Below are 26,215 nucleotides of genomic sequence, written 5' to 3' on the forward strand. Positions count from 1 at the left end.
AATGTTTACATCAGCTCCTGATTTTTTAAATATTGGTCTTATTCTAGCCGCCTGCCAAATCTCTGGGACTTCTGCTTCAGACAGAGATTTGTTGAGGAGGCTGGTGAGACAGTCTACTAGAGCCGGGGCAAGTAAGGTAAATTGTTTCGGGGGTAGTTGATCTCACGGGTAGCCTGATTTAATCTTTTGCCCTGTTTTAATGGTAGTGTCCTTGTCAAACATTTCGAAAGTAGTCCATCTAGAGGGACATTTCTCAATAGTAGGATCATGATCTTGGTACTGTGTAGGCAGAGAATCTGGGCTGAAGGATTCACATATGGTTGTGATTTTATCCTCCAAAAATTTAGAAGGTTCTTCAGTCCATTCTACAGTATCGGGAGTAGATGATAGATTTTTTTTGGAAGTAAATTCTTTTAGGATGTGGTGAAGCTCTTTCGAGGAGTTTTCAACTTTAGCTATACGATCTGCTAGATACCCCCTCTTGGCTGTTCTTATTTCCCTCATATAGTTGGTGTGCAGGGTTTTATAGATCTTACGATCATTTGCATCCTTACTTTTTCGCCATCTTTTTTCAGCGGTTCTTGTGATGGACTTGGTTTCTTTGAGCTGTTCAGTGAACCCAGGGGATGGCTTTTCCCTGCATTTGACCATACGCGGGGGGGGGCAGACTTATCCAATGCCTTACCAATCGCTGACTCTAAATGAACTGCTGCAAGATTAACATTTGTCGTTAAATCTATAGAGTGTTTCTGGAATGTATTCGAAAAGGACGTAAGAGTGATCTTTTTCATGGTTCTGCACACTTTTAAGTTGGCCTTATTGGACGGTCCCGACATGCAGTAGTTTATGATGAGTTTTACTAAGTAATGGTCGGTCCATAAAAACAGAATAGGGGAGTCTGTTCAAATATCAGGGGAGTTAGTAAATAAGAGGTCCAATGTGTGTCCAGCACAGTGGGTTGGACCCTTGATTCGTTGACTAAGACTTAGTGTGCTCATGGTGGAGATTAGTTTTTCTGTTTCTGCGTCTGACTGGTCATCTGCATGGTAGTTAAAATCGCCTAGTAACAGAAACCTGTCCGCCGTCAATGCATGGGGGGCAATGGTTTCTAGTAGGGTTTCAGGAAAATCACCTTTAGTCCCAGGAGGTCGGTAGAGCAGAGCCCCTTTCCAAACCTCCTTTAGGGGGCCACTCATTTTAAAAACTATGATTTGTGTCTGCTCAATAACCTCACTTTCTATCATGCAAACATTGATAGTCTCTTTTGCTGCAATCAGTAATCCCCCGCCTCTAGCTTCCCTTCTGTCTGATCTAACTATTTTATATTGTGGAGGGAAGGCTACATGGAGGTCTGGGGTGGCATGCTCATGCAGCCAAGTCTCTGATATGAAGCATAGATCAGGGGTTTCAGCGTCGAGGAGACTCCATATTTCGAGTGCGTGCCTGGGAATTGATTTGGCATTAAAATAAAATGCTGTCAGTTTCCTTGCGTGGGACAACAATAGAAGGGAAGGAATTCCAACATGGAAGTGTAAAGTGGAAACATTTGTGTTTCTCTAACTGTAAGACACGCAATGTAGGGGATGTAATTACTTGCCCATGCGCAAAAATGTATATTGGCAAGACAACACAGCAAGTAAACACGCGCATAACTCAACATAAATCAAGATTGTAAAATAAAGTGCTAACAGCTCCTATGGCGGAACACTTTATTGAAAATAAACATACTGAAAATGACTTTAAATGGTCAATTCTTTATGTGTTGCAACAATCTAGACCTATGGATCCTGATAAAATCTTGCTACAAAAAGAGGCGTATCTGATACTGAAATTTAATAGTGCATTAACTGGCCTCAATTCACTATCTGAAGTATCCAGGCTGTAAGCACAGGATCATACTTCAATGATTGTAAAATATCTACACTGCAAATAATGTCTTGGGGCATCAATTACACCAGTGGGTAAACACCAGTGTAAATATTGTTAAAAGCGCTAGTGTGAATAATGCTCAAAAGTTTTCTAAGTCAAATAGAAATTCACCTTCTTTGCGCACTAGACATGAGACATGTACCTTCTCGTAGACCATAAAACCTACTAAAAGATGGCCGCTGCAAAATTCGTCCACATGAAAGCTTTAAAAAACCATCTAAAGATGGCCGCCGCATCCACAGACTAATGAGCCAGTCACCGGATTGCCGCAATACAAAGTAAGTCCCAAACAGACAACATTGTAGCAACTTACTTGATTTAGACTGAATGTCAAGTTTGTAAATATAAATATATATATAGGGAAACGACTGGGGAGCCAGGACAGCAAAAGCATTATTGAAAACACGCAGCGCTTGCAGTTGAAGTCTAAAGAGTTTCTGTAGCCGAAGCAGGAAGCGATACCGAGCAGGTATTCCTTGCCGAGTAGTGAGCGCTTTCTCTTTCTACTCATTGCGAATAATATTCTAAATAAATGACTTATCATTTCTAGGCTGCCACCAATCAGTAATAACTGAAATTAAATCTGAAGTGAAAAGAGTGTCTGTAGCTGAAGCAGGGAGTGAAACCGAGCAGGTACGCCTTGCCAAGTAGTGAGTGCTTTCTCTTCCCACTCATTGTGAATAACATTCTAAACAAATGCCTTATCAATTATAGGCTGCAACCAACCAGCAATAACTGAAATAAAATCTGAAGACAGTAAAGGGGTGAAGACTCAATATATTAAGGTATATCAAGCAGAAATGTGCCCAACATTATTCTGTCGAGAAAAAGGAAAAGTAGAGAAGGTCACTATGTCCCTATTTACCTATAGGTGCAGAGTCAAAGAAATCCAGTCATGAATAAAATAATACTTGCGGACCGGCGAACGCTGGAAAACAGGTAACATTAGTGACATTGGCACTTGTAAGATGGAAGCCCATAAATCATAAACAAAGAAGCTAAAATGAGTTTTGTTTTATACACTTCTAGATAAATCTATAAAGACAGAGCCCTGATGAGAATCCGTTGAGTGAACATACCGGGTTTGAAACGCGTTGGCGTAAAAAAAGAGTAGACATTAGTTTTCTAATAGACTAAAGAATTAATTTATGGTCTATTTTTTTTAAAAGAATATTTGATTGCATTAACTTGTTGTCTATTATATTCTTGATTTCAATCGTCAATTGTTTATTTAAACTCTGAGTCCATAGCGTGACTCTTGTCTTTGCAAGAAAATGAATACTTGTTTTTTGTGTATATATCAAAACGAATAACTCTGTATATACAATTGGTGTATTTATGTTATGAACATGTTTTGTATTGTAAATAATTGTTTTTATGTGTGAACAAAGTAATATGTAAAGTGTCCTTTTCATATGTGAAATAGTTTAAAAAAATTGAAAATAATAAACAAAAGAGGGTAAGAGTAAAATATACCCAAATAAACCGAGGAGTTTCACTTGGTTTTTTCCTCAAAATAGAGGGTCCAAAGTAAGTGTGCAGTTGGCAATTTGTTCTTTCTAGTCAGTTTCCTTGGGGCAGTAATAGTTGAACTAGGGTCAGCCCTGATGATCCGTCTGTCCACAGTCAGATCTATACTGCGGGAACAAGGGGCCGCCCGTATGGCTGCTAATAGTACCTCCGGTATCTGGGCACATGATGTATTCAAGTCTAGAAGCTCTTCCCTAGTATACCTGAGGAGAGATGTGATGGTGGTCATTTTCCAGCAGCCCAAAATCCTTGGCTGGAGATGTTAGTGGTATGGCGGCTGGCGGCGTCCTGGCGCGGACGGCTATCCAACGCTTTCCCTACTGTTGCACTCACTGGAGTGGGAATACTAATTTTTCCCCTTATGCTATCCAACGCTTTCCCTACTAGTGCACTCATTGGAGTGGGAATAGTAATTTTTACCCCTACGCTATCCAACGCTTTCTCTACTGTTGCTCTCTCTGGAGTTGGAATAGTAATTTTTACCCCTACGCTATCCAACCCTTTCGCTACTTTTGCACTCTCTGGAGTAGAAGTAGTAATTTTTACCCCTACGCTATCCAACGCTTTCCCTACTGTTGCACTCACTGGAGTGGGAATAGTAATTTTTACCCTCTCACTATCCAACGCTTGCCATACTGTTGCACTCTCTGGAGTTGGAATAGTAGTTTTTACCCCTACGCTATCCGACGCTTTCCCTACTGTTGTGCTCTCTGGAGGGGGAATAGTAATTTTTACCCCTACGCTATCCAACGCTTTTCCTACTGTTGCACTCTCTGGTGTGTGAATAGTAAATTTAACCCTCTCGCTATCCTACGGAAAAAATATTGTATATGTTTTGTTAATAATATGTATATATATATATATATATATTACCTACTGGCGGTCGCCAGTAGGTATATATAGTTAGGATTTTTTTGAATAGGGATTTCTGAAAATTCTATGTTGAATAACTTTGGCGTTGATGGACGGAATTGGCAGAAATTTTCAGGAAAATGGCATATTTTGTTTCTGAGCATCCCCCGGAAGTTTGGGGGGGTTTTGTCAAGCGGGGGCCGAGAAAAAAGGGGGGTCCCAAAACGTGTTTTTAACATGGAGTTTTCCATAGGGCGGTTGGACTCACTTTTAGCTCGAACGGCTGAATGGATTTCCACAAAACGTGGCAAAATTGTAGGGACTGGTAGCCCGATGTGCCTTTGCTATGTCTCAAGATATATGCTCCAGTGGTTTTTACGAAAATTAACTTTGAAAAATATATATTGGGCTATATATATGTTAGAGCCCAAATGTAGCCCAATGTAGCCCAATGTAGCCCAAAGATGGCCACCAGAGACAAAAAAAACAAATGTAGCCCAAATATCAGCCAGATGTAGCCCAACTATAGCCCAGTCACAGAATGTCCCAGAGTGTTCTAAAGAACAACTAGAGCGCTAACAGTCTTACTTATGACAAAAGTATGTCACACCTGAAGTCATCTTGATTGGAATAAAGTGTTAACACTTAAAACATTTATTTTGCAAAGGAACAAAATGAGGGGTTTCATTTTGCCATAGAAATGTTATATATATATATATATATATATATATATATATATATATATATTACCTACTGGCGGTCGCCAGTAGGTATATATAGTTAGGATTTTTTTGAATAGGGATTTCTGAAAATTCTATGTTGAATAACTTTGGCGTTGATGGATGGAATTGGGTGAAATTTTAGGAAAATGGCACATTTTATTTCTGAGCGTCCCCTGAAAGTTTGGGGGGGTTTCGTCAAGCGGGGGCCGAGAAAAAAGGGGGGTCCCAAAACGTGTTTTTAACATTGAGTTTTCCATAGGGCGGTTAGACTCACTTTTAGCTCGAACGGCTGAATGGATTTCTATGAAACTTGGCAAAATTGTAGCGACTGTTTGCCCAATGTGCCTCTGCTAGGTCTCAAGATATGTGCTCCAGTGGATTTTGGGAAATTAACTTTCAAAAAAATATATATATCTGTGACAGCGTCCCGGTTAGCGCCCCGGTTCGCGTACCAGACGCGTAACGGAACTTCACGAGGAGAAGCGGATTAGCTCTCCGGTGACTCTCAACATTCTAAACAGTCCGGAGCGGCCGCCATCTTGTCTCTCGGTAGGATCGAGAGACAAGAGATGGAAATAAACGAAGGGGGAAATGAATGAAAGGGGCAAGGTAGACCCCTCCTGACCCCCTAAGATTGATGTGAGGGCTATTAAAGGGCCCCGCGGGGCAAAAAAATAAAATACATTTTTTTTCGATTTTTCGCGGTGGAAGCGCTACCCGGTACGGGAACCGGGTAGCTCACCGGTAGCGTAACGGGAGTCCGCCATCTTGTGTTTCGGACGAATTTAGTCACAAGATGGAGGATAAACAATGTTTGGAATGGGTATAAGGGGGCACGGGAGACATATCCTGACCCCCTAGGTTTTCTGAGGGTGGCTGAGGAGGCCCATATATGTAAAAAAAAAAAAACCTTTTTTTTTCAAATGTTCGCACGGTTAGCGCCCAGTCCGCGCACCGGGTATTGTTCCGGAAAGCGTAACAAGGGGAAAACCAAGGGAAATAGTAAAATAATATTTTAGAGTGCTTTGAGGCAGGGTAGCTCTGAATAGAGCTGTTGTGTTGTGTGGGGGATGTAAGTACCAACATGTAGGTACCAATGAAGAGTCTAAAATTCAATGTACACCGTCTCCTCTGTAGATATTTTGTATGTTCTAATAGGAGTTATTTAAATGTAAATGTGTGGAAAAGCACTTCATGCTTTAAAGCAATTGTATTTTTGAACTGATTGTTCTTTCCTCTTAGTCCTCCTCTTTGTTTTTTTCCCCCACACTCTTCTTCAGCATGATAGTTGATAAATTTGTTCCCTCAAAAAATGTATATACATTAAAAAAATTATATTAAATACATATAAAATATATTTTTCCTTTAAAAGAAGAATACATTTTACAGCTTTTGATATTTGCTATTAAAAAAACATTGAAATTCACTGAAAAAAACATAGGTTATAGACCATATATAGTTAGGAATTAGCATTTACAAAACCTTGAAAATTCACTGAAAAAAAACCCATAGGTTATAGACCATATATAGTTAGGAATTAGCATTTACAAAACCTTATTTTACTCACACAAAACCATTGAAATTCGCATATATAGTTAGTTGCACTAACTATATATCGCGCACCCGCAATCCACTGCTGATCTTGTCACATATTACATCATTCATGACATGGTCAGTGACATCACTGATGACATCACTATCCAACGCTTTCCCTACTGTTGCACTCACTGGAGTGGGAATAGTAATCTTTTCTCCTACGCTATCCAACGCTTTCCCTAATGTTGCAGTAACTGGAGTGGCAATAGTATTTTTTACTCCTACGCTATCCAACGCTTTCCCTACTGATGCACTCTCTGGAGTTGGAATAGTAATTTGCACCCCTACAATATCCAACGCTTTCCCTACTGTTGCACTCTCTGGAGTAGGAATAGTAATTTCTACCCTTTTGCTATCCAACGCTTTCCCTACTGTTGCACTTACTGGAGTGGGAATAGTAATTTTTACCCCTACGCTATCCAACTCTTTCCCTACTGTTGCACTCACTGGAGTTAGAATAGTAATTTTTACTCCTACGCTATCCAACATTTTCCCTACTGTTGCACTCTCTGGAGTGGGAATAGTTATTTTTACCCCTACGCTATCTAATGCTTTCCCTACTGTTGCGCTCTCTGGAGTGGGAATAGAAATTTTTACCCCTAGGCTATCCCGCGCTTTCCCTACTGTTGCTCTCTTTGGAGTGGTAATAGTAATTTTTACCCTCTCACTATCCAACGCTTGCCCTACTGTTGCACTCTGTAGAGTTGGAATAGTAGTTTTTTCCCATACGCTATCCAACGCTTTCTCTACTGTTGCACTCACTGGAGTGGGAATAGTCATTTTTACCCCTACCCTATCCAACGCTTTCCCTACTGTTGTGCTCTCTGGAGTTCGAATAGTAATTTTTACCTCTATGCTATCCAACGCTTTTCCTACTGTTGCACTCTCTGTAGTGTGAATAGTAAATTTAACCCTCTCGCTATCCTATGGAAAAAATATTGTATATGTTTTGTTAATAATATGTATATATATATATATATCGAATTTTTTGAATATCTTAAAAGTAATTTAAAAGTAATATAATAATAAATACAATTAATTTAAACATACTTAAAATACTTAAATAAACGTACAATTAATAAATAATTAATGTAACTTAAAAAAAATAATAATAATTAATTTTAAAACACACACACACATATGTATATATATATATATATATACATATGTGCCCCCGCAGTGAAGTTACACATGCTTTTCCACGGCGGAAAAGCCGCAGCGGAAAAGCATGTTTCACAGCCAATCCTAATCTGGCTGACGGTGTCTGAGAGACACCGTCACCATATTAGAGCTTTTCCGTCGCGATTGTAAGCCAACCACGGCGGAAAAGCTGCGGACAGAAACCAGGACCCACCAGCCATCCTAATGTGGCGGTGGGTCTTTGGTGGGTCCGCAGAGGATTTTCCGCATCCTCCGGGCCGGCGGTGGCTTTTAACATTATTTCATTCCTTTTATCTAACTGGTAAAACAGAAGGCACCTTAGAAGAAGCAACAATTTGTTTTATTCCTAAAGATGGTCGAGATCCTAAGCATTGTAAGAATTACCGGCCAATATCTCTAGTAAACGTGGATTATAAATTATTTGCTACGGTACTTGCTCTGCGATTAGACCCTATTATTTCTCACCTTATTTGGAAAGAACAATGTGGATTTGTCACGTACTGAACAGAATTTTCTCTCTTTCTACTTCTCTTGCAGCCATCTCTGTTGACGCATAGAAGACCTTCGATAGAGTAGATTGGACCTTCCTATGCGCCTCATAACGCTGGCATGGTTTCGGTCCCAAACTAATTTCGCTTATCTTGCTTTTATATTCTGCCCCTAGAGCCTAGGTATGAGTTAACTGTCGTACTTCTTCCTATTTTTGGCTTCAACGAGGAGTTTGTCAAGATTGTCCTTTATACACTCGTCTTTTTGTTCTAGCCCATGAACCCTTCTTGTCCTCTATCCGTAACAATAGCGCCATCTCTGGCTTTCCTTTTGGAGAGCAACAACTTAAACTCTCCGCTTATGCCGATGATATCCTTTTATTTATTTCTGATCCTGATACTTCTATTCCCCATTTGCTACGTGAATTTGAATCCTTATCTCAGGTTTCTGGCTACAAGATCAATTTGGATAAGACAGAAATTCTTCCCCTCACTAAATTTTATTTCACCCATTCTATTTAATCCACAGGCTTTACCTGGAATGATACTAAAATTAAATATTTAGGCATATTTTTTGCTAACTCAATCTCCGTCTCGGTTAAGCTAAACATGGATGCTGCTTTGTCTCGTATTGATAAACTGCTCTCCTCCTGGAATCCCCTCTTTCTTTCCTGGTGTGGTCGTTTAGATTCAATCAAAATTATGATCACACCTATTTTAATTTATATTCTTTCCATGCTTCCTGTCCACATTCCCGCCTTATATATGAAACGTATTGACTTGTGTCTCTCAAAATTCTTTTGGAAGAACAAGAAAGCTCGGATTGCTCTTTCTTCTCTTCGTAGGACCAAGTCGAAGTGGGGAGTGAACTTTCCAGACTTTTGCCTTTATCATCAATGTTTTTCTCTTCGACAAGCTTCGAAATGGCTCTTATCCAAACACTCTCCCTTTACTCCTCTTTGGTTATCCGTTGAGCAAACTTTATTATTACCATTTTCACTCAAGGAGGTGGCGGTTTTCACATATCCTTCCCCTTGTTTAAACACACTTGTTCTCTTCTACGTCCTTTACTTTTTCCAGATTCTCTCTCTCAGGATACTTTTTTGGACTCCCCTATTTGGTATAATCCTCTTATCCTTCTTAATAACAGACCTGTTTTCTGGAGTTTTTGGAGATCAACAAATGTCATATGGGTTAAAAATCTTTTTAATGGTATTTCGCCATATTCTTTCCCCGAATTTCAAGCCTTGTTTATCTGTCCTTCTTCTTTTTTACATACATTTACTACTCTTATGGCAATCATTCTTGATGTATATTATTCTCTTCCTCCTTCGTCTCATGATGATTCCCAAGTTCATTTACTCAAACTCCTCCTCTCCACATCTAAAGCCTCTCTTATATACAAGTATTTCTTAGCCCCTTCTCCAGATCGACTTAAATCTAAACTGGAACTCTCATGGGAGTCTGATCTGGGATGCAAATGAAATATCTGTTTCTGGGACAAACTTTGGTCTAGGTCAATAAAAATATTTTGTTCTGCTTCCCTTACTCAATCTATGTTCTTTTTTAGCATAGACGTTATCTTACCCCTGCCTCTATTGCTCGTTTCTCTACGGGCTCTGACTTAAATTGTTGGATCTATGGCTGCTCTGATGCAAATTTCATGCATCTTCTTTTCCTCTGTTATTCTGTCCCCACATTTTGGAAATCTATCTGGTCCTATATTTCTTGTATCTTTAATCTTACCATTTCCTATTCCATACCCCTTCTGTTTACTGGAAGCCTCTCTGACTCTTTGTTTATTCCCTCTCATTATCATGGTCTTTTTGATCTTATGCTTGCTTTCGCCTTCCAGCACATTACCCTTAACTGGAAAAATCTCACCAAACTTTTTACACAGCATTTGTGGAATTCCCTTTGTCACTTTCAGAGACTTGTTGTTGCCTTCGCCTCCTCCTGTAAACCAACACTTAACAGAGACCTCTTTTGGCTACCCCTTACTACTTATTTAGATTGGATTACTTTAAGACATGTCACAATTCTGAACATTTTAAACCACCTTTTATTAATTCACTCTCTGTTCTCTTTCTCTATCATTCATAATGATTCTTCATGTATTTTTGCCTGCTTAATGATTTATTCATGCCTTACTATGCTTTGTAATCTTTTGTTTTAACATGTTCATTTACCTCCTTTTCCTCCCCCTCTTCCTTCCCCTTCTTTCCCCTCCCATCATATTTAAAATCTTTAAAAATTGCTTTTATTACTGTTATTATGCCAGCTATATTTTGTTCTCATTACGCTTCAGTAATTGCCTTGTTGCTGGTGTTTCCCTTTGTTATACGTTCTTATATTTTCATTAAAGCTTTTCAAACATAAAAAAGAAAACGGTTTAGTGTATTGGTCCCTTTCAATTTGAGGCATTCCTTGTGGGTCGGTGTGACTTCATACTCACGCTTAAAGTGTTTAGAAATTACAATAGTCGTGAATGAACTGCCAGAAAAAAAATTATTTTCATGATTAAATATCTCTTCATTTATTTTTTCAATCATATAAATCATACCACATGACATTCATGCAAAAATTTACAAATTAATAAACCTGCTTCCTTACCTGAAACCTGTGACATTTGCTGATACAAATCCTTTTAGTGTTCGGTAACTGTTATAAAACTGTAAAAAGAACATTTTCAAATGATGATTTTAAAATATAGGCCTAAGTATATGTATTCAAAATACACAGTGAACATTTTCAGGTAGATTGATTGAATAATTTGTCTTCTGTGCTTTAGACACTTTGCAGTACTACTTCTACACTATGACTGATAACTATTATGGCACAAATTGTAATTCTGGTAAATGCTGAATAAGGTCACAGTTTTAAAAGTACATTGGAGACAATTACCTGCACATGATTCAATACAACATAACTCACCATCTTAAAAGCATGACTTTTTTCAATTAAAATGTGCCTTTAAAATGAGAACCTAATAGTTACTTAACAACTTCTCAATCAGATAAGCCTCTGATAGATTGTCAGTTTTGTCTACTTAAATGGTAAGTATCTGCAGTTTTTTGCAAATGATCAAAACCAACATTTTGCTTTGCCTTCATGTAGTCATCAACTGCGGTTTTTTAACCTCAATATGAAGGGGGACAAATGGAAAAACAGGACAGCTAAAAAGTAAATACTTGTAGAACTTTCTGTAGACCAATAGCAAATGATTTTCATTGGGCCAGATTGTAGTATATAATTTTTTGGAACACTGAAGCACATTGGCCCTTTTGGATACTGAACTATAGTGTCCTCTTTCACAGAGCTATCTGATTGTCACATACAAATATCATTTTTGAAAGGACAAAATAATGTATAAACATGAGTGTCATATTCACAAACGGATTTATTCAACAAAGGCATCAAATAAAGTACATTCCCTCTTCGTCTGTTTAAAGAGTATGCAATTCAGTATGGAAATGCCCTCGAAATTTGAGAACACCCACAAACACAAACATTTATGTATGAAAAAGTCAGATATTTAGTTCTGTTGAAGGATGGAGGGAATCTCTTTCCAAGGTGGGAACAAGAAATAAATGCCCCTCAAAACCGGTAGGGATGTAAGGGGAAGGATGAGTTTAACAATGGGGATAAAAAAAGAAAATTTTGCTAGTTTTTTACATACAAGAATTCATATATTTATTGTTGCATGTGATAAAGGATTTTTCCAAACTTTTCAGGACTGCACTTGAAAAACTGTGCCAATCATGTTTTTCCAGGCACAACCTGAAATTTTCTTTAGGAATTATAGACAGCTGGAAATCCCTGACCAAGCAAGGTCCGTTCTCTGCCTCACTGTATCTCAAGGTGCCAAGAATGGGGTCCCACATGTCCAGGAAGCCCTCCCTTACCCGACTGGATTTTAAACCTCTGACTGGGCTCAAGGTCAGAGCTCCAGCGGGCTCGGGGTTGAAGCTCTGTTCTCCTGTCCACCTTGTCTAAAAGGGCCTGAGACATGATCCTGAAGGGCCAGGAAGACTTCCCCAACCTACCCAGGGCAAGAAGCTCTGACTGAGCACTTGGTCAGAGTTCTGTGATGCCCCCATAGTCCACTGCCAAGGAGGAGTAGGACTCTAAGAACATGGCCCACAGAATCCCTGGCTCCTCCAAGTGAGAACAGAATCTTTATCATAAGACACAGTGAGACCTTTTGTCCGTCCTTCAAACCCAACCATCTGGTTGCTCTGAGCCAGGACATCTGGTCATGTACCATAGGAATGCATGGTGTAACCAGATGGCTGGGCTGTTCTGGTCATCCCAATGCAGACTCATTTGACTCTCCAAGCCAAGCCAGGGCTCCAGAAAATCACATGTATTCTCTTCTCGATGGCCCCCTCAGTCCCTCGGTATGCATGGATGATAAGAAAAGTAGGTAAGCAGCCTTTCTCTGTGTTATTAGGGACAAGGAATGAGGTACCTCCTTGTTTTCTGGCTGCTTTCCCCGGGTGTGGTGAGGGGCTTGGCCAGTCTGCCATGGGCCCCAGGGGGACAGCGTCTGTGGCTGCTTTCCACCCCTGGGACTTTCTCTGAGCTTCAATTCTGGTGAGCAGACAGGGATACAATGCTGACATCACAAAGAGGGAAGCGTGCTTGGTGATGGTCTAGCCAACATTGTACTCTGATCAATTGAGCATACGTAATCCATTTAGAAATGCATTGCTTGGCAAACCTCTGCTGTTATTTCAATCAAAGAGCTTCCACCCTGACTCGAGAGTGAGTCTTTTGTTGAAGCCACCAAGCAAATCTAAGGACAAGCTGCTGGTCAGCTTGTGCAGCCCACACCTCAATTTTCTGATCAAAGTGGATGGGGTCAGAAGCTGCTAGTCCTGGATACTGCCTGATGGTCTGGGCACCAGGTGCAAGGGCCATTACCTGTATCCACCCACTGTATTTCCAAAGCAGCTCAGAACAACCATTCTTTAGGAAGTACCAGAAGCCCAGGCCCGCACCCTTGTGTCTAACTCGGGCCGTGACTTGGCCCACCCCTCCTTTCCGTTGTCGTGGAGCAGGCTGAACTTGCTGGTGCCTTTGTGACTGTCTTGTCCTCCCAGCCCTCTTTAGACATGCAGGACCTCCCACAGAAGGCTCTTAAGGACTGTGCTGGTCAGTCAAGGATGAGCCATCAGCTCCATCACCCATTTAGCAAGTGTGTCTATGTGGTTGATCCTGTCAGATGCATAAGCTTGTCCCAATGATTAAGCCATGCACATGCGAGTACACCAGGCCAGTACAGTGAAACAGCAGATGGCTCATTAAATCAGCTATGGGTCCCTTGATGTCTCAATCTGTTACTTGGATAACTGTGGTAATTCTAAATCTAAACAATGCTGATTATGGCTGACCTCTGGAAATCTTGGGTGAACGCACGTTCCGATGATGGTGATGATACATTTTGATGTCTGCCTTTTGATGGTACTTTCTGTGCCTACCATGGTGATCACGGTAATGATGTATCAGGGTTCAAGTCCAGAGAGGAAGCCTGAGAAACAGCTACCATTTCCAAAGAGGCAACAGGTTTTCTCATTACCCACTTCCTGCTCAGGCATTTAGTTGCAAAAATAACAATATAGGACTCTTTCGAGGCCCTGTAATTGGAATGAGTACACCATAGTGGAATGACCCCACCTTTTAGTTAATAAGTCACCTACACGACCAAGAGAAGGGTGGTGCATGGTTCACGAGTAATCTCCATTTTAGTTTCAACTTACGTTGAAATCTCTTTTTCGTGGTAACTTGGCCCAAGGTCAGAGCTCTGGCAGGCTTGCTTCTAAATGCCTGAATGTGCTGTACATGCATCTCTGAAAGTTAGGAACACCCTGTATTCTGCACAATTAGTTCCAGGGTCATATATGCAGAACACAATGCCATTGTTTTCCTTTCTTTCTGTGCTCGTTAGGAGACATTTCATTTTATCTAGACAAAATCAAATGAGCTGCTCTGTGGCTCTGCAAAAGTTGATAATAACAGTAGTCCATAAACAGCTTGTGTGAAAATTCTTGGTGAGAGGAGCATTTTCATGCTGGGATTATCATGGAACTCCTGCGAACTGTGACTGAGATGTAGCCCTGCCGACTGTGACGCCCATCCTCCTAAGAAATATGACCTGTGCACTGTAACCAGCTTCCTGACACCTAAGATCAAGGGATAGGGGTTAAGTTACTCCATTTGATCTGGCAGAATGATACTCCAGCTATGCTCTCTTTGTATTAGATACAGATAGGAGTAACAAACGTTAGCAACAGATAACATTGCTGAATGGTTCATATTTTTTAACATTCTAATAATGCTCATTACAGTAAAAAGTATCATATTTCTAATAATCACAGCTCATGTTTTCTTCGCAGGAATATGATCATTTCAAGAAATGTTTAAAAAAGCATTGGTGTAACTTTCTGGTGTTTTACCTGGGCATGCAAGATTGACCAAAACAAAGGGTTACATCTGTTTCCATCGATTCCCTGGAAATCAGAGAACCATGTTTGAGGTTGCCAATACCATCTATTCCCCTGACCAGTTTAGGGGTTGGATATGGTACTGTGAACTAGCTGAAACCCACCAATACATACTGATGCCATCTGTGGGCTGAGTCCCTTTATTGTGAAGTTTGTGTTGGTTTCAGGCACAGTCCTGCTATATTTGTAGGAACCGTATGACAGAGGAAAGGGGAAATGCTCCATACAAAAGACCCACTCCCTGGCGTTGCTCTGGAGTCCAAGTAATTCTGATTAAGACTCAGCCTGTCGACGGTATTTGGTTGCCAGCGGAACCTGAGTGCTGGCATTCATTTTTCTCAGTGCCGGATTGCTTGGGAATGCTGCTCAAAGTCAGCGATAAACACCATCTGTGGATAAATGCAGGATCAAGGCAGCGAGCCCATGACTACTGTAGGGAAACGTTGAAAGGAACTTTGAAGAAAGAATTTAAATGGGCATGACAGCATTTTGTCAGGAGAATTCAATACGGCAAGAAGGTTGGTCACCCAGGACACAGTAGTTATGCAAGGCCTCTACATGGCCTCTACAGAGTGCATTTCCTCTGTGGATGTGTGCTGCACCCAACCCTGGGTTACCTGGGAAGACTTTGGAATGGCTGGTGGCTCTTTTCTTCAAGCAGGGTGTTATATTCCCCTGGCAGCAGCTTCGGAAGGAGGCTGTAACACACTGTAACCCAGATTTCCGAGTGGGGAAAGGGGACGGGGGCCCCTGCACTCAGCATGGTTGTTGACTGGGGCGAACTGTGATCAATTTACCTTGAACGGTTTGCGCTGCCAGGTGTAGGAGTCCAAGCGAGATGCCAAAGGGTTGCAGCGATGTCGGTTACCCACCTGACCCATCTTGATTGAAGGACCGCAGAGTTGCCCAATCTGTCAGGGAGGTGAAGTATGAGGGTGCATGATAGGACCTGAAAGATGGTGAACTTTGCCTGGGCAGAGAAAAGCTAGAGGAAACTCTGGTGGCGGTCCACAGTTGTTCTGGCATGCAAGTCGGTTTTCCAAACAGGGTATAGGGGCAAACAACTAAATGAACCATCGAGTAAGTTGGGTACCCCATAGGAGGCGGACTCAAAATGTACAGTGTGGCAGAGCAGACTTCTCCTTCCACCCTGCACTGCCACATGCAGGACGAGGCATGATCCCTTGGAGATTAGCAAGATCTCCTTATGGCCAGAGCAAGCACAAGCAGAGTAGCCTGGAAGCAAGAAGCAAAAGGGTGGCTCTAGGAAGGAGTCTACTGATTGCTGGTTCCAGCGTGCATGGCCACGCTGGTCATCGTCGACGACAATGGGGGATTGAGCCTGGGGAATCTGGTCGCCAGGTCGCTCCATGTCATTTGATGCTGGGCTGGCCAACCAGATACCGCTCAGTGATTGACCGACTAGGTGACCGGTGGGTGGCAGACAAACCGGTAACGGAAGGCTGACTGGTGCAGCTAACTGACTTTGGTTTATAAGCCAATTAACATGGATGTGCTGGGACTTCTTAGTACTATACATCCACATGTCACTATTCCCTTGTGTACCAAACAGGCCCACTGGCAAATAGTTATACACTGAGACATCTCGGGTGATTGCATTAATTAACTGACCCTTCCTGCCTCAATGGGGTATTTACCACTGATTAACCTGCATTTATTTTCCGTTCAAGGTGTGGGCCTTATATTTTGTATGCAGTTACCTGAAAGGCAAATACAACTGATACAGAATATTTTGTTATTTTTAACCATGTCTCTGACCCTGCCGCCAGGCTCATTGACCCCACCCGATGAACTCAGAATCACAGGTCCCACACTTATGTTATGCATTGTAAGCCACGAGTGCTAGTAGTGAGCATCTCAGAGGGTAAGGATCTACAAAGGCACAAAAGAGGTACAGTGTGATTGCAAATGCGTTTTAAGGGTATGCGATGGTTGGAAGCATAATAATTCATTACTTCTTGTGACAAGTTAATGTATTGACAGCCAGTTGAGGGGCATTGTGGTTCTGCAGTAAGGGTTTGTTTGAGTACCGGTACAGGTGGATCAAAGTGAGAAACTGGTGACAGTGCCTGGGGTCTATTAGAGTTCATTGAGGGTATACAAAGTGGATCAGTGTCTACCATCCTCTTGGGTTTAGATTAGAAGCTGTAAGCACCAATAGAGCCTAATGACTAGTCATGGGCAGCTCTTAAGCAATGCTGATGTTCTGAGTGCAGATGGAGGATGTCTGAGGACCAGCACTGGGGATTGTTTTTCACATATGGGTCCAAACAGGATATGAGGGCTACCATAGGAGCTATAATGGTGTCTTGGGTTGGCATAGTTGAGTGGAAGTCTAGGCTATGGTATCCTAATGCCAGTATAAGCATTATGGTGGACTCTGAAGAAAGCATGAGGGGCAGGCCCGGACTGGCCGTTGAGGGCACCGGGCAATTCCCCGGTGGGCCGCATGGTTGGGGGCCGGTTTTGGGCCCCTGGGGCCGTTTTTGTTACAGGGCCGTTATGCTGCAAAAACGGCCCTGTAACAAAAACGGCCGAAAACCGGCCCGGAGGGGGGAGGGGGGCCGGCCGAGCACTTTGCCAGGGCCGGTTCTGGTTCCCAGTCCGGCCCTGATGAGGGGCTGTGGTCCAAGGACGACTGGGGGTCCATGAGAACTACTCAGGGGGTCTGCGACTGTTAACACATTAAATAGTATTACACTTAATTAAGTATGCAGAAATATAGAAGCAAAACTAGAAATGTAATAAGGTTTTCTATACTTGATGGTGAATTAGACAAAATATTTCAGCTACCTATAATGACTCAGTGGGGGTCCCCGGGTTCCAGTAATGATTAAGTGGCGATACACAGAAGTCAAAACTTTAAGAAACGCTGGTCTGGCATGTATGCCCCAGAGTAGAAGGTAAGAAATATACAAATCCCTTCATAGTTTGTACAGATCTGACTAGCGTGTCACTGGTATCAGGACATTCTCACATCACCCAGGGTAGCAATTCTCCTTCTATCAACCCTGATGGGACTGCACACTTCTACCAGTTTTTAAATTGGAGTAAAAATTAAAAGGAATATTGATGACATTGAGTAGCATTACAGCTCACTAATAACTCCAGATTCATACATTTACAAAAATGCACTGTTACTATCCTATGATAATATTTTGTCCTTAAGATTTGCATTAATTTTTAGTAGTCCAGTACTAACAAAACTTACTTACATATTGTGATGTGCTGCATAAATACCGCTTTACTCATGCTATATACTATATCACAAAAAATCTGCACAGGGAAGAAAGACTAGTATTCAGGTCAATGATTGATTTTTACCCCAAAACACAGATTGTATCCGTCTGGAGGGCACTAGTGATGTTTGTCCACAGCAGTGCACACTTGAAGTGTAGCAATGCACACTTGGAAATGCAATAGTGCCCACTTATTGGTTTGGCACACAGGAGTGAAACATTAGGTCCATTCAATGTAATTGTATCATGCTATTAAGAAAACCCACAATGAAACCTTAAGGTCATGGGTTTAAATCCTGACAAGATGTTTCAGCCTTTCATCTTTCTGAAGTACATCAAATAAATGAGTACTAATAGAGCGTTTGCATAAATTAAAAGAATATAGATTTAATAAATGTGCAGAAACTAAAATGTGTCAAATAAAAGGTAAAAGAAATGTTTAAAAGAAAGAAATAGACACAGCTGCCGCACTTACATGCACCAGGCCTCAAGCGGCTTGAATGCAATGCTAAATGCTGTTAATTTAGAAAATGCTAACATAGGATTTTTACTAAAATGAGATCATGGAGAAAATGATGTAACAACAATATGTACTCTTGACTCTTGCTGAAGGATGCATTTTCATAATAGGTTTAACATTTTATAACATTATTCACATATTTCTCAGACATGTTGCTGATTAGTATAAGGAATGTATTGTCAAAGTTTGATTAAAAGTGTAGTTTAAATGGAAGCTATGCAACTTCATATTACGAGTCGGCAGAATTATTTTTCAATTCTACATAACATTTTATATTTTTTCTGAAGATGGTTTTAAATTCTACCTTCCTTTCTTCAGTTTGAAGGATAGCCCATTATAAGAATATGTGGGAAAGGTCAACACAGAGCAGAGCTGAACAGTGCTCAATATTAGTTGCAACACTTTTGCTAACAAAGTGAAGAAGTTCTTTGTCCTAATGGAGAAATGGAGAGGTGTGATCCGGCTTCCAGATGAATCTTGGATGGTGATTGGACAAAAGAAGACGGTGGCCAAAGAATGTTTCGCTTACTAACAACATGTGTGGTTTATATAGGTTTGTGTTCCTAGACTGGCTCAGATCAGATGCTGCTGATGCCGCAGACCGACTGTCCCTATCCAACCTCTCTCCTCTATGCAGAATGATCTCTCATGCTGGCTCACAATTTGCAGAATGTTTCCCATTGCCCCAGACCCTTTGCTTATTTGTATTGAGACTCCAACGGGTTTCTCAAACTTCTCTTTATGGGACGTTCCCTTTTGATTTCTCTTGCAGTTTTAAACTGATTATCCAAATCTTTATGCTTGCTCTCACTCTCTCGACCTAGAGCTCTGTATGAGTCCTAATAGACACTTTGCTCATTAATTTTTGAATAGGTATTCTTTCATTTATGGAACACGGTTGAAATTGATTTAGGATTCACAATTGTTACTCATCTTATTTGATATTAATGATGAATAAAATTTCCAAATAAATACCATACTAAAGATTGAGTTTAATAAAATCCTTAAAAATTCTATTAACTCTCTTCATTGATTCACTCCTAGTATTGAGTCTTTCGCCTTGCAACAACGGCCAAGATCTGTCAGCCTGAGGATTAGTCTGAAGTTTATTGTAAAACCAGAAACTTTATTTACCTGATTTTCGCTCCAACACTATAGTACAGCTAATAGTAACACACATTATTTACTTAAGTGTAATGATATCTGTTTTTCTCTGTGTGCTTCTTAATCCACCTTTATTATTAACCCTGCTGCTGAAAACATGGTGTTCAAATTCACCAGGAAAGTGTCACTAAGTAAGTATTTTACGACCAGAAGAAAGATTCTGAAAAATCATGTTTTTGGGTGTTATTTCTTTTTTAATACCATTCATTAGGCTTGTGAGGGATTCACTGCAGTTCAATACCCCAACAGGGGATGAGAGGGATTATTCTTGCTTACATGAGGGCCCATGGAACACTTGTTACACCTGAGCCTGGCAGCCTGCATACAACTAGCCATTGGGTAATTCGATTAGTAACCTAAAAATAAATATCACACAACAGTTAGACTTTCTATCAATTTGTTTTGAAGAAGCTGTGATTGTCTGATTGTTTGAAACAGCACATCATCTTGAAATTTACTTGGATTGACAGGCAATAGTATATCCTGAATGACATGAGGTAAGCAAGTCGTCTATCAATGATTAAATGGTTATATTTACTTTTTTGAAAATGTATTACAAAATTCCTGGGCTGTGTATGCTTAGGAAAGAGCAGGTCTATATTTTTTGCAGAGTTTTAATTGTTTAATGGTGGATCTGCTTGGCAGTCTATTCTCAATTGTTGGTTTTTGATCTACATGTTTGTCTATATAGTAGAGTATTCTTGAGCGCATAACTGCTCTCTAGTTCAGAAAAGGCTAATACTCATGGAAACAGAAGCAGTACTTAGAAACATGCAGGTGTGGGAGGGACACATTTCTGCCTTCAGGTGTTTTTTTTAAGAATGTGAGCCCATCTGTTGTTCAAAATTGTGTTTTATTTTGTCGTCATTCACTTCACGTTGCTCTATATGAGATCTCTTCCCTGAGTGCGCCCTTTTCTCTAATCTTAAAGGGATAGAGTTGTGGTGCAACGGCCAGCGCGGCTGACTTCGGAACACGGAGCTCATGGTTCGATCCCTTGCACCAGTGGCAGGTTAGCCCAGCACCTTGTGACTCTGGGCAATAGCATGCTTAATATTCCCAACGGCCCCCAGCGCTGGGACACCTCTCCGGAGGTAGCTGTGCCCTTTACAAATGCTGGTATTTCATGCGAGGCGCATCATTGCTGACTCTTCGATACACCACAGCCGTTTTTGTCCCGTATTGAAGCTCTAAAAAAGCAAAAGGGTGTAACCATAGGACAGAAACCTTAAATTCAAGTTTTCTTTGTTTTTTTATCCTTCCCATCACCCTTTCTTTCTAACGATTTAACCAACGAGACAGTGGAAGTCTGTCTCAGTGCTTATCAGTGTGTCATAGAATGCTTATCCCAATTACCATATTACACGTCAGGACATATCTCTGTAGACCTGAACTAGCAAGTGAACACATGCAATGCTGACAATAGAGTTTGACAGAGATGCAGTCTGTGCATCACCAGTTCTACACTTAGGTGAGAGGACAGAGCTCAGATTTAGTGACTGGAAAGCACCAAGTGTGGTTTGGTGAGTGGCAACATGCCAGGATGTTACTTTTTAATTTAGGTTTGGGAGAGGTAGAAGGTGATGGGTTGACAGGACACCAGTTTACATTATATTTTGGTGGTGAGAAGGTAAATGCACAGAGTGGAGGATGGCATTAGTTCAGGAATTATTTTCATATATTTACATGAGGCTATGCATTGCCCCCTCAATATTTCTCTGCCCAGTGTAGCAGTTAGAAGCAGGGGCAGGCACTTAGAGTGGGTGCTTGATTAACATTTCGTAATATTTTTCCTTTTCCATCTTTACACTTGTTTTGTTTAACTGTCCCAGTGCTTTTAAACTATGTCTCACAGTTGCTGTTATTCACAGTCAATATAATATTTTCTTTGCACCAATAAGGATTATCATTTCCTGTGATATTCAAACATTCTAAAAAAAAGGTTTCTACAACTGTTCTAAGTACACATGCATGCTAATAAGCACCCAAGGCTTTCTCTTAATATCAGATAGAATGGTGCATTTTTTTTATTCCAAGCCTATAGTTGCCACATTTATGGACAGAGGTACGACCCTATTTTGCATGTACAAACGGGTTTGCCACACATTTGCTCATGCAAAATCTAATAGTCCCAAATACAATCTCTATTTAGTGCGTGGCAATTCTTTTGTGACTTGCTAAATAGGAATTGCAAGTCGCTATTAGCAAGGGGCGTTCCAAGGACATCCCTTCCTGATAGCGATCCAGAGGCCTATGTAAGAATGTTTTGCAATCATGATTGCGGTCGCAAAACACACACAATTTACCGCCCTCTTCAAGAGGGTGGTAAAGCACTCGCAAATGGGAAGGGGTCCCGAGGGAACCACTTTCCCTTTGCGAATGTAATTATTTTTTAGGGGTAGGCAGTGGTCCCAAGGACCACTACCTGCTCTTACTAAATAAAACGAAAATGGGCTGTATTTAAAAAAAACTGCTATATTTAAAAGCACTCCCAGACATGGAGGTCTGCTGAACCCAACAGACCACCATAACTGGGAGGGCAAGTCATTCCTGGGATCGCAACATGCGAGTGCCTCATTAATATGCATGAGGCATGCAATTTGCGACCCCATTAGGAATCGCTAACAGTGTCTCAGACACTGTTTGTGCATGGCATTTAGAGACTCGCAAATTGCGACTCAAAATTTAGTGCACTTTGCGAGTCACTAGATGACATGGTCGTACATCTGGCCCGAAGACACTAGCATGATTTATTTATTCATATATTTATCTTTGTGGCTTTTGCATACAATAAAATAGATCTACCATTGACCTAGCTTTGTCAATGCTAGTTTTGATGGCAGAGGTCAATAAATTGGACAGGGAAAATTCAGTTAGGTTTTATATCCACATAGAAATAATATAAGGAGAAATTGCACCTGATGGTTTTAACTGAAAATATTTGCTTAACGTCTGGTCATTTCTAAAATCTGATTAGATTTTAGTGTTGGGCCAGTCGACAAACCCAGATATAATTTTTTGGTCTCAACCAGAGACATCTTTATCTTTCTGTTGGACAGACCGAATGTTTCTCATACACATAGAAGGTCCTTTGGTCCAGGCACTTGCTCATCTTTGAATAAGATTGTTGTCTGCCTCACTTCCCTGCTCATGATTCAGTAGCATGCCTGCTTATTCTTGTGTTTGCTTCACTGAGTCGCGTCTAGGTCTCACAGTGTTCTGAATGGTTGACTTTTATCCTTCCACTGCTCACCCTGCCTTGCTTTCAGAGAACTAACTTTTTATTTCATTTTCAGCACTACATGGGAATGCAAGTAATGTACTTCTAGCTCATTCCCTTGTGTGTAGCTCCCCCTTAATATACCCTTTCAACCATCCCTCCTAGATAACTCATTGCTTCACCTGTCCCACCATCTCTCTAGTCCTAGGGCCACATGAATCAAACATCTATTTTACATTCCCTAAATAGCAAATTTTAGGTAACCGCTATTTAAGTAATTCCCAATAGGTACTCCTTAAGATTTGCAATCACAGTTAGGTAATCACTATTAGGTAATACTACACCGTTTGTTCTTATGGGACCATAGTGCGAATGCTTTTTACATTACCTAATTTGCGATGACCTAATTGGTATTTGGAAATTAGGTAATGCAAATCCAAGGGTTCATGGGGGGCTAAGGCCCCCCTAAAGCTCCGCCCAAAAAATGTGTACATGTGAAGCCCATACATGCCCTAGGGGCATGTGTACACTACAGGACACATACAAAAATGCTTTTTTTTGCAATTTCAAAAATTGCACATGGTTACCATTGACTAGGAGTCAAAGTTGATAGCATTTACTAAATGCCCAGTTTGCATTTGGGAAATGCTTTGTACATGTGCTTAGAGAACCGTAAATAATGATTCCTTTTTTATAGTCGCAACTCTATGTAATCGTGATTACCTAAAATTGTGACTACAAAGCCTTGCCTACATCTTAGAAGACTATTTTGCTTTTGCAAACAGTTGGATTTTGCTATTTGCACTGCTAGTGAATGCAAGAGGGTTTTCTACATGTGATCCATAGTCTTTTTAATACACTTTTTATAACTCTTTCTTTACATCTCCCACCCCACTTTGGTTTTCGCCCAGTGCTTAATTTGTAAAAAGATAAGTGTCAGGGCTCTTGTTACAAGGCCACTGAGGCTTGTACCACACATTGCCCCTGTCCGTGCTGCTAGTGATACTAATAACACATCTACTAACCATCACACTCCTTAAAGTGTGACAATTTGGACTATTTCATACTCACAAAGCTATATGAATGGCGTGGGTGGCAGTTAATAGTTATTTTTAATGTATATTGAATTAATAACTAACTGTTGTTGCGGTCTTCTCTAAATTACGTTTCAAACGAGAAACCCTTTCAGAGAGAGAAAGTGATTCAGAGGAGGGGGGACAGTTTAGGAGGTCCAGAAGCCCATGCTCCTAGTGATCAGTACAAAAGATAATCAGAGGGCTTGTGTTCCTTGGTGAGGTTTAGGAGTAAGATGGGCACGAATCCTCACAATTGTAGAGTGTGCCTGTACTGGGGTGATGGGAGTGGACAGTCAACAAGACTGTTCATGTTGCCCTCACACAGCCCCTAGAGGATGTCAAGCTTCATCATCGGGCGTTCCTCCTCGTTGGGCCGTCGCTGCAATGCCCAATGGGTCCCCCGAAGGGTCGCTTTCGTAGAGATCTTTTTCGTATTTGCCGTATAGATAAATGCAAGTGAGGAGGGGTTATTTTTAATATGGGGTATGGTGTGTGAAGTTAAAACTGGTAAGGGGATTTTCTAGCACAACACTTTATTGGTAGGAATACCCTCCCAGACCTAAAAAAAAAAAGCCTATTTAGGAGTTTGGCTGTCTCAGGTTTTGGAGGAAACCAGGTAGTCAACCGAGAGTGAAGGCAGCTAAGGAAAGTGCCCTCCCTGTCTAATAAGTTGGGACTAATGGTGGTCACCCCTAAGAAAAATCGTTGTTGTTGACATGTTTTGTGCTTTTGATGTTCTTAGGGACAAAAAGCATTCATATATTTTGTGGATACTACCCACACGGAGCGGGGACAGTTCATGCTACCTACTATGTTTGTATCGTGTTGATCCAAAGTTCTGTGAATTGCCATGTCAACGGGTGACAAGGAGGCGCCGCGTGATACGCTTGCTTCTGTTTAGTTTGGCGGCCCAGTCAGCATCAGCTACCCTCCTCCGAGTCCCCGGAAGATTCATCTCTAAATTAGCTAGATAGCTCCACCTTGTGGCAGACTGTCACAAGCGCTGGTGTTGACAAGTAAGTGCTGGTTCCGAGCACTGGAAACCACCAGCTCAAATTAAGCAATGCTTTCATTAAAGGGTGAAGCCCCTTAGGAAGGCAGAACATTTCAACAAGAACTAACAGGCATGTCCTCAAGGGTTACACTTTTATGGTAAGAAGGCCCTGGGGGTTTTCTGCTGTCAGTAAACTTCCCTTTAAAAACCACCTTCCGCATAGAGTTGAACTTAAATTTGTCGGAATGCCACTGGCTCTTCCAATGGCATTCATATCATGTTGGACGGCTTAGATATAGACATGGTCACTGGAATTAGGTGACAATCTCCACATAATTATATATTTGGAGTATATATTTGGAGAGTTTTTCACAGGCTCCATATTCTAATGCATAATTTGTAAATCCAATAGGCCACTAAAATGTATCAGTGTTCTGGAGATAACGATTCATTCTGAGGAATTCTGTCTCATGGGGCCCAGGGAATAATCACACCAATAATTTAAATGTCCTAATTCCTGAAGACCTGCTCTAAGCATATGGATTCCTTAGTGGTAAATTGAGTTAACGGCAAAGGTAAACAGGTGCCTAGAAATCATCCAACCTGTAATCGATAGTACCTACTAGTCCATAAAGGCTGGATTGGCTCACCAGCGACCCATTTCCTCAGCAATCTAAATTACAATGTGAGAATTTTACAGTATCTGTGTTAACTCGTGTCATTTTCTTGCATTCGTCCTCGCTTCCCAATTGTTCTGTATGCACATCCCTTTCTTTCTATTTTTCTAATTCCTTTCTCCTCCGCATTTTTATTTCCACAGCTGTTTCTTTTGAACCTTGCCCTCATTATTCTCTTCCTTTGGCACCCGTAAATTTTTCCTTTGAATTCCTCTCTCTTTATCACTCCCTAGCTGTACCCTCTACACATTTCTCACCCCAGCTACTGCCCCTCTACCTTCCTCTTGCTGCTTTTAGGTAAATGTCCCCAAGACAAATCCTTCCACTAGCTGGTCTTCTTTCACTTTCTCTGCCCTGCTGTGCTATCTGCATCTGCTTATCTTATTTCTCACTAGCAAGTCTCTGTGTACCCTCTTCCTGCTGTCTCGATTTCTCTCCTGTAGCTTTATCTTTTCCCCATGTGTATTAATTTAGAACCCTTGACAGTCCATCAGGGATAGCTGCAAGGAAATGGCACAGC

At 41.0% G+C, this 26,215-nt stretch overlaps 1 protein-coding gene across 1 annotated transcript in view; it reads right to left on the reverse strand.

The window, feature by feature from the left end:
- Positions 1-26,215, reverse strand: part of LOC147707026 (uncharacterized) — a 686,292-nt gene that overhangs the window by 532,166 nt on the left and 127,911 nt on the right. Inside the window, exon 6 of the mRNA XM_086925617.1 lies at positions 10,889-10,950. Coding sequence (XP_086781743.1) covers positions 10,889-10,950 — 62 coding nt within the window. The remainder of the gene's footprint in view (positions 1-10,888; positions 10,951-26,215) is intronic.

This window comes from Lissotriton vulgaris, chromosome 6 (genome assembly GCF_964263255.1).
Source record: "Lissotriton vulgaris chromosome 6, aLisVul1.2, whole genome shotgun sequence".
Classification (NCBI taxonomy): Eukaryota; Metazoa; Chordata; class Amphibia; order Caudata; family Salamandridae; genus Lissotriton; species Lissotriton vulgaris.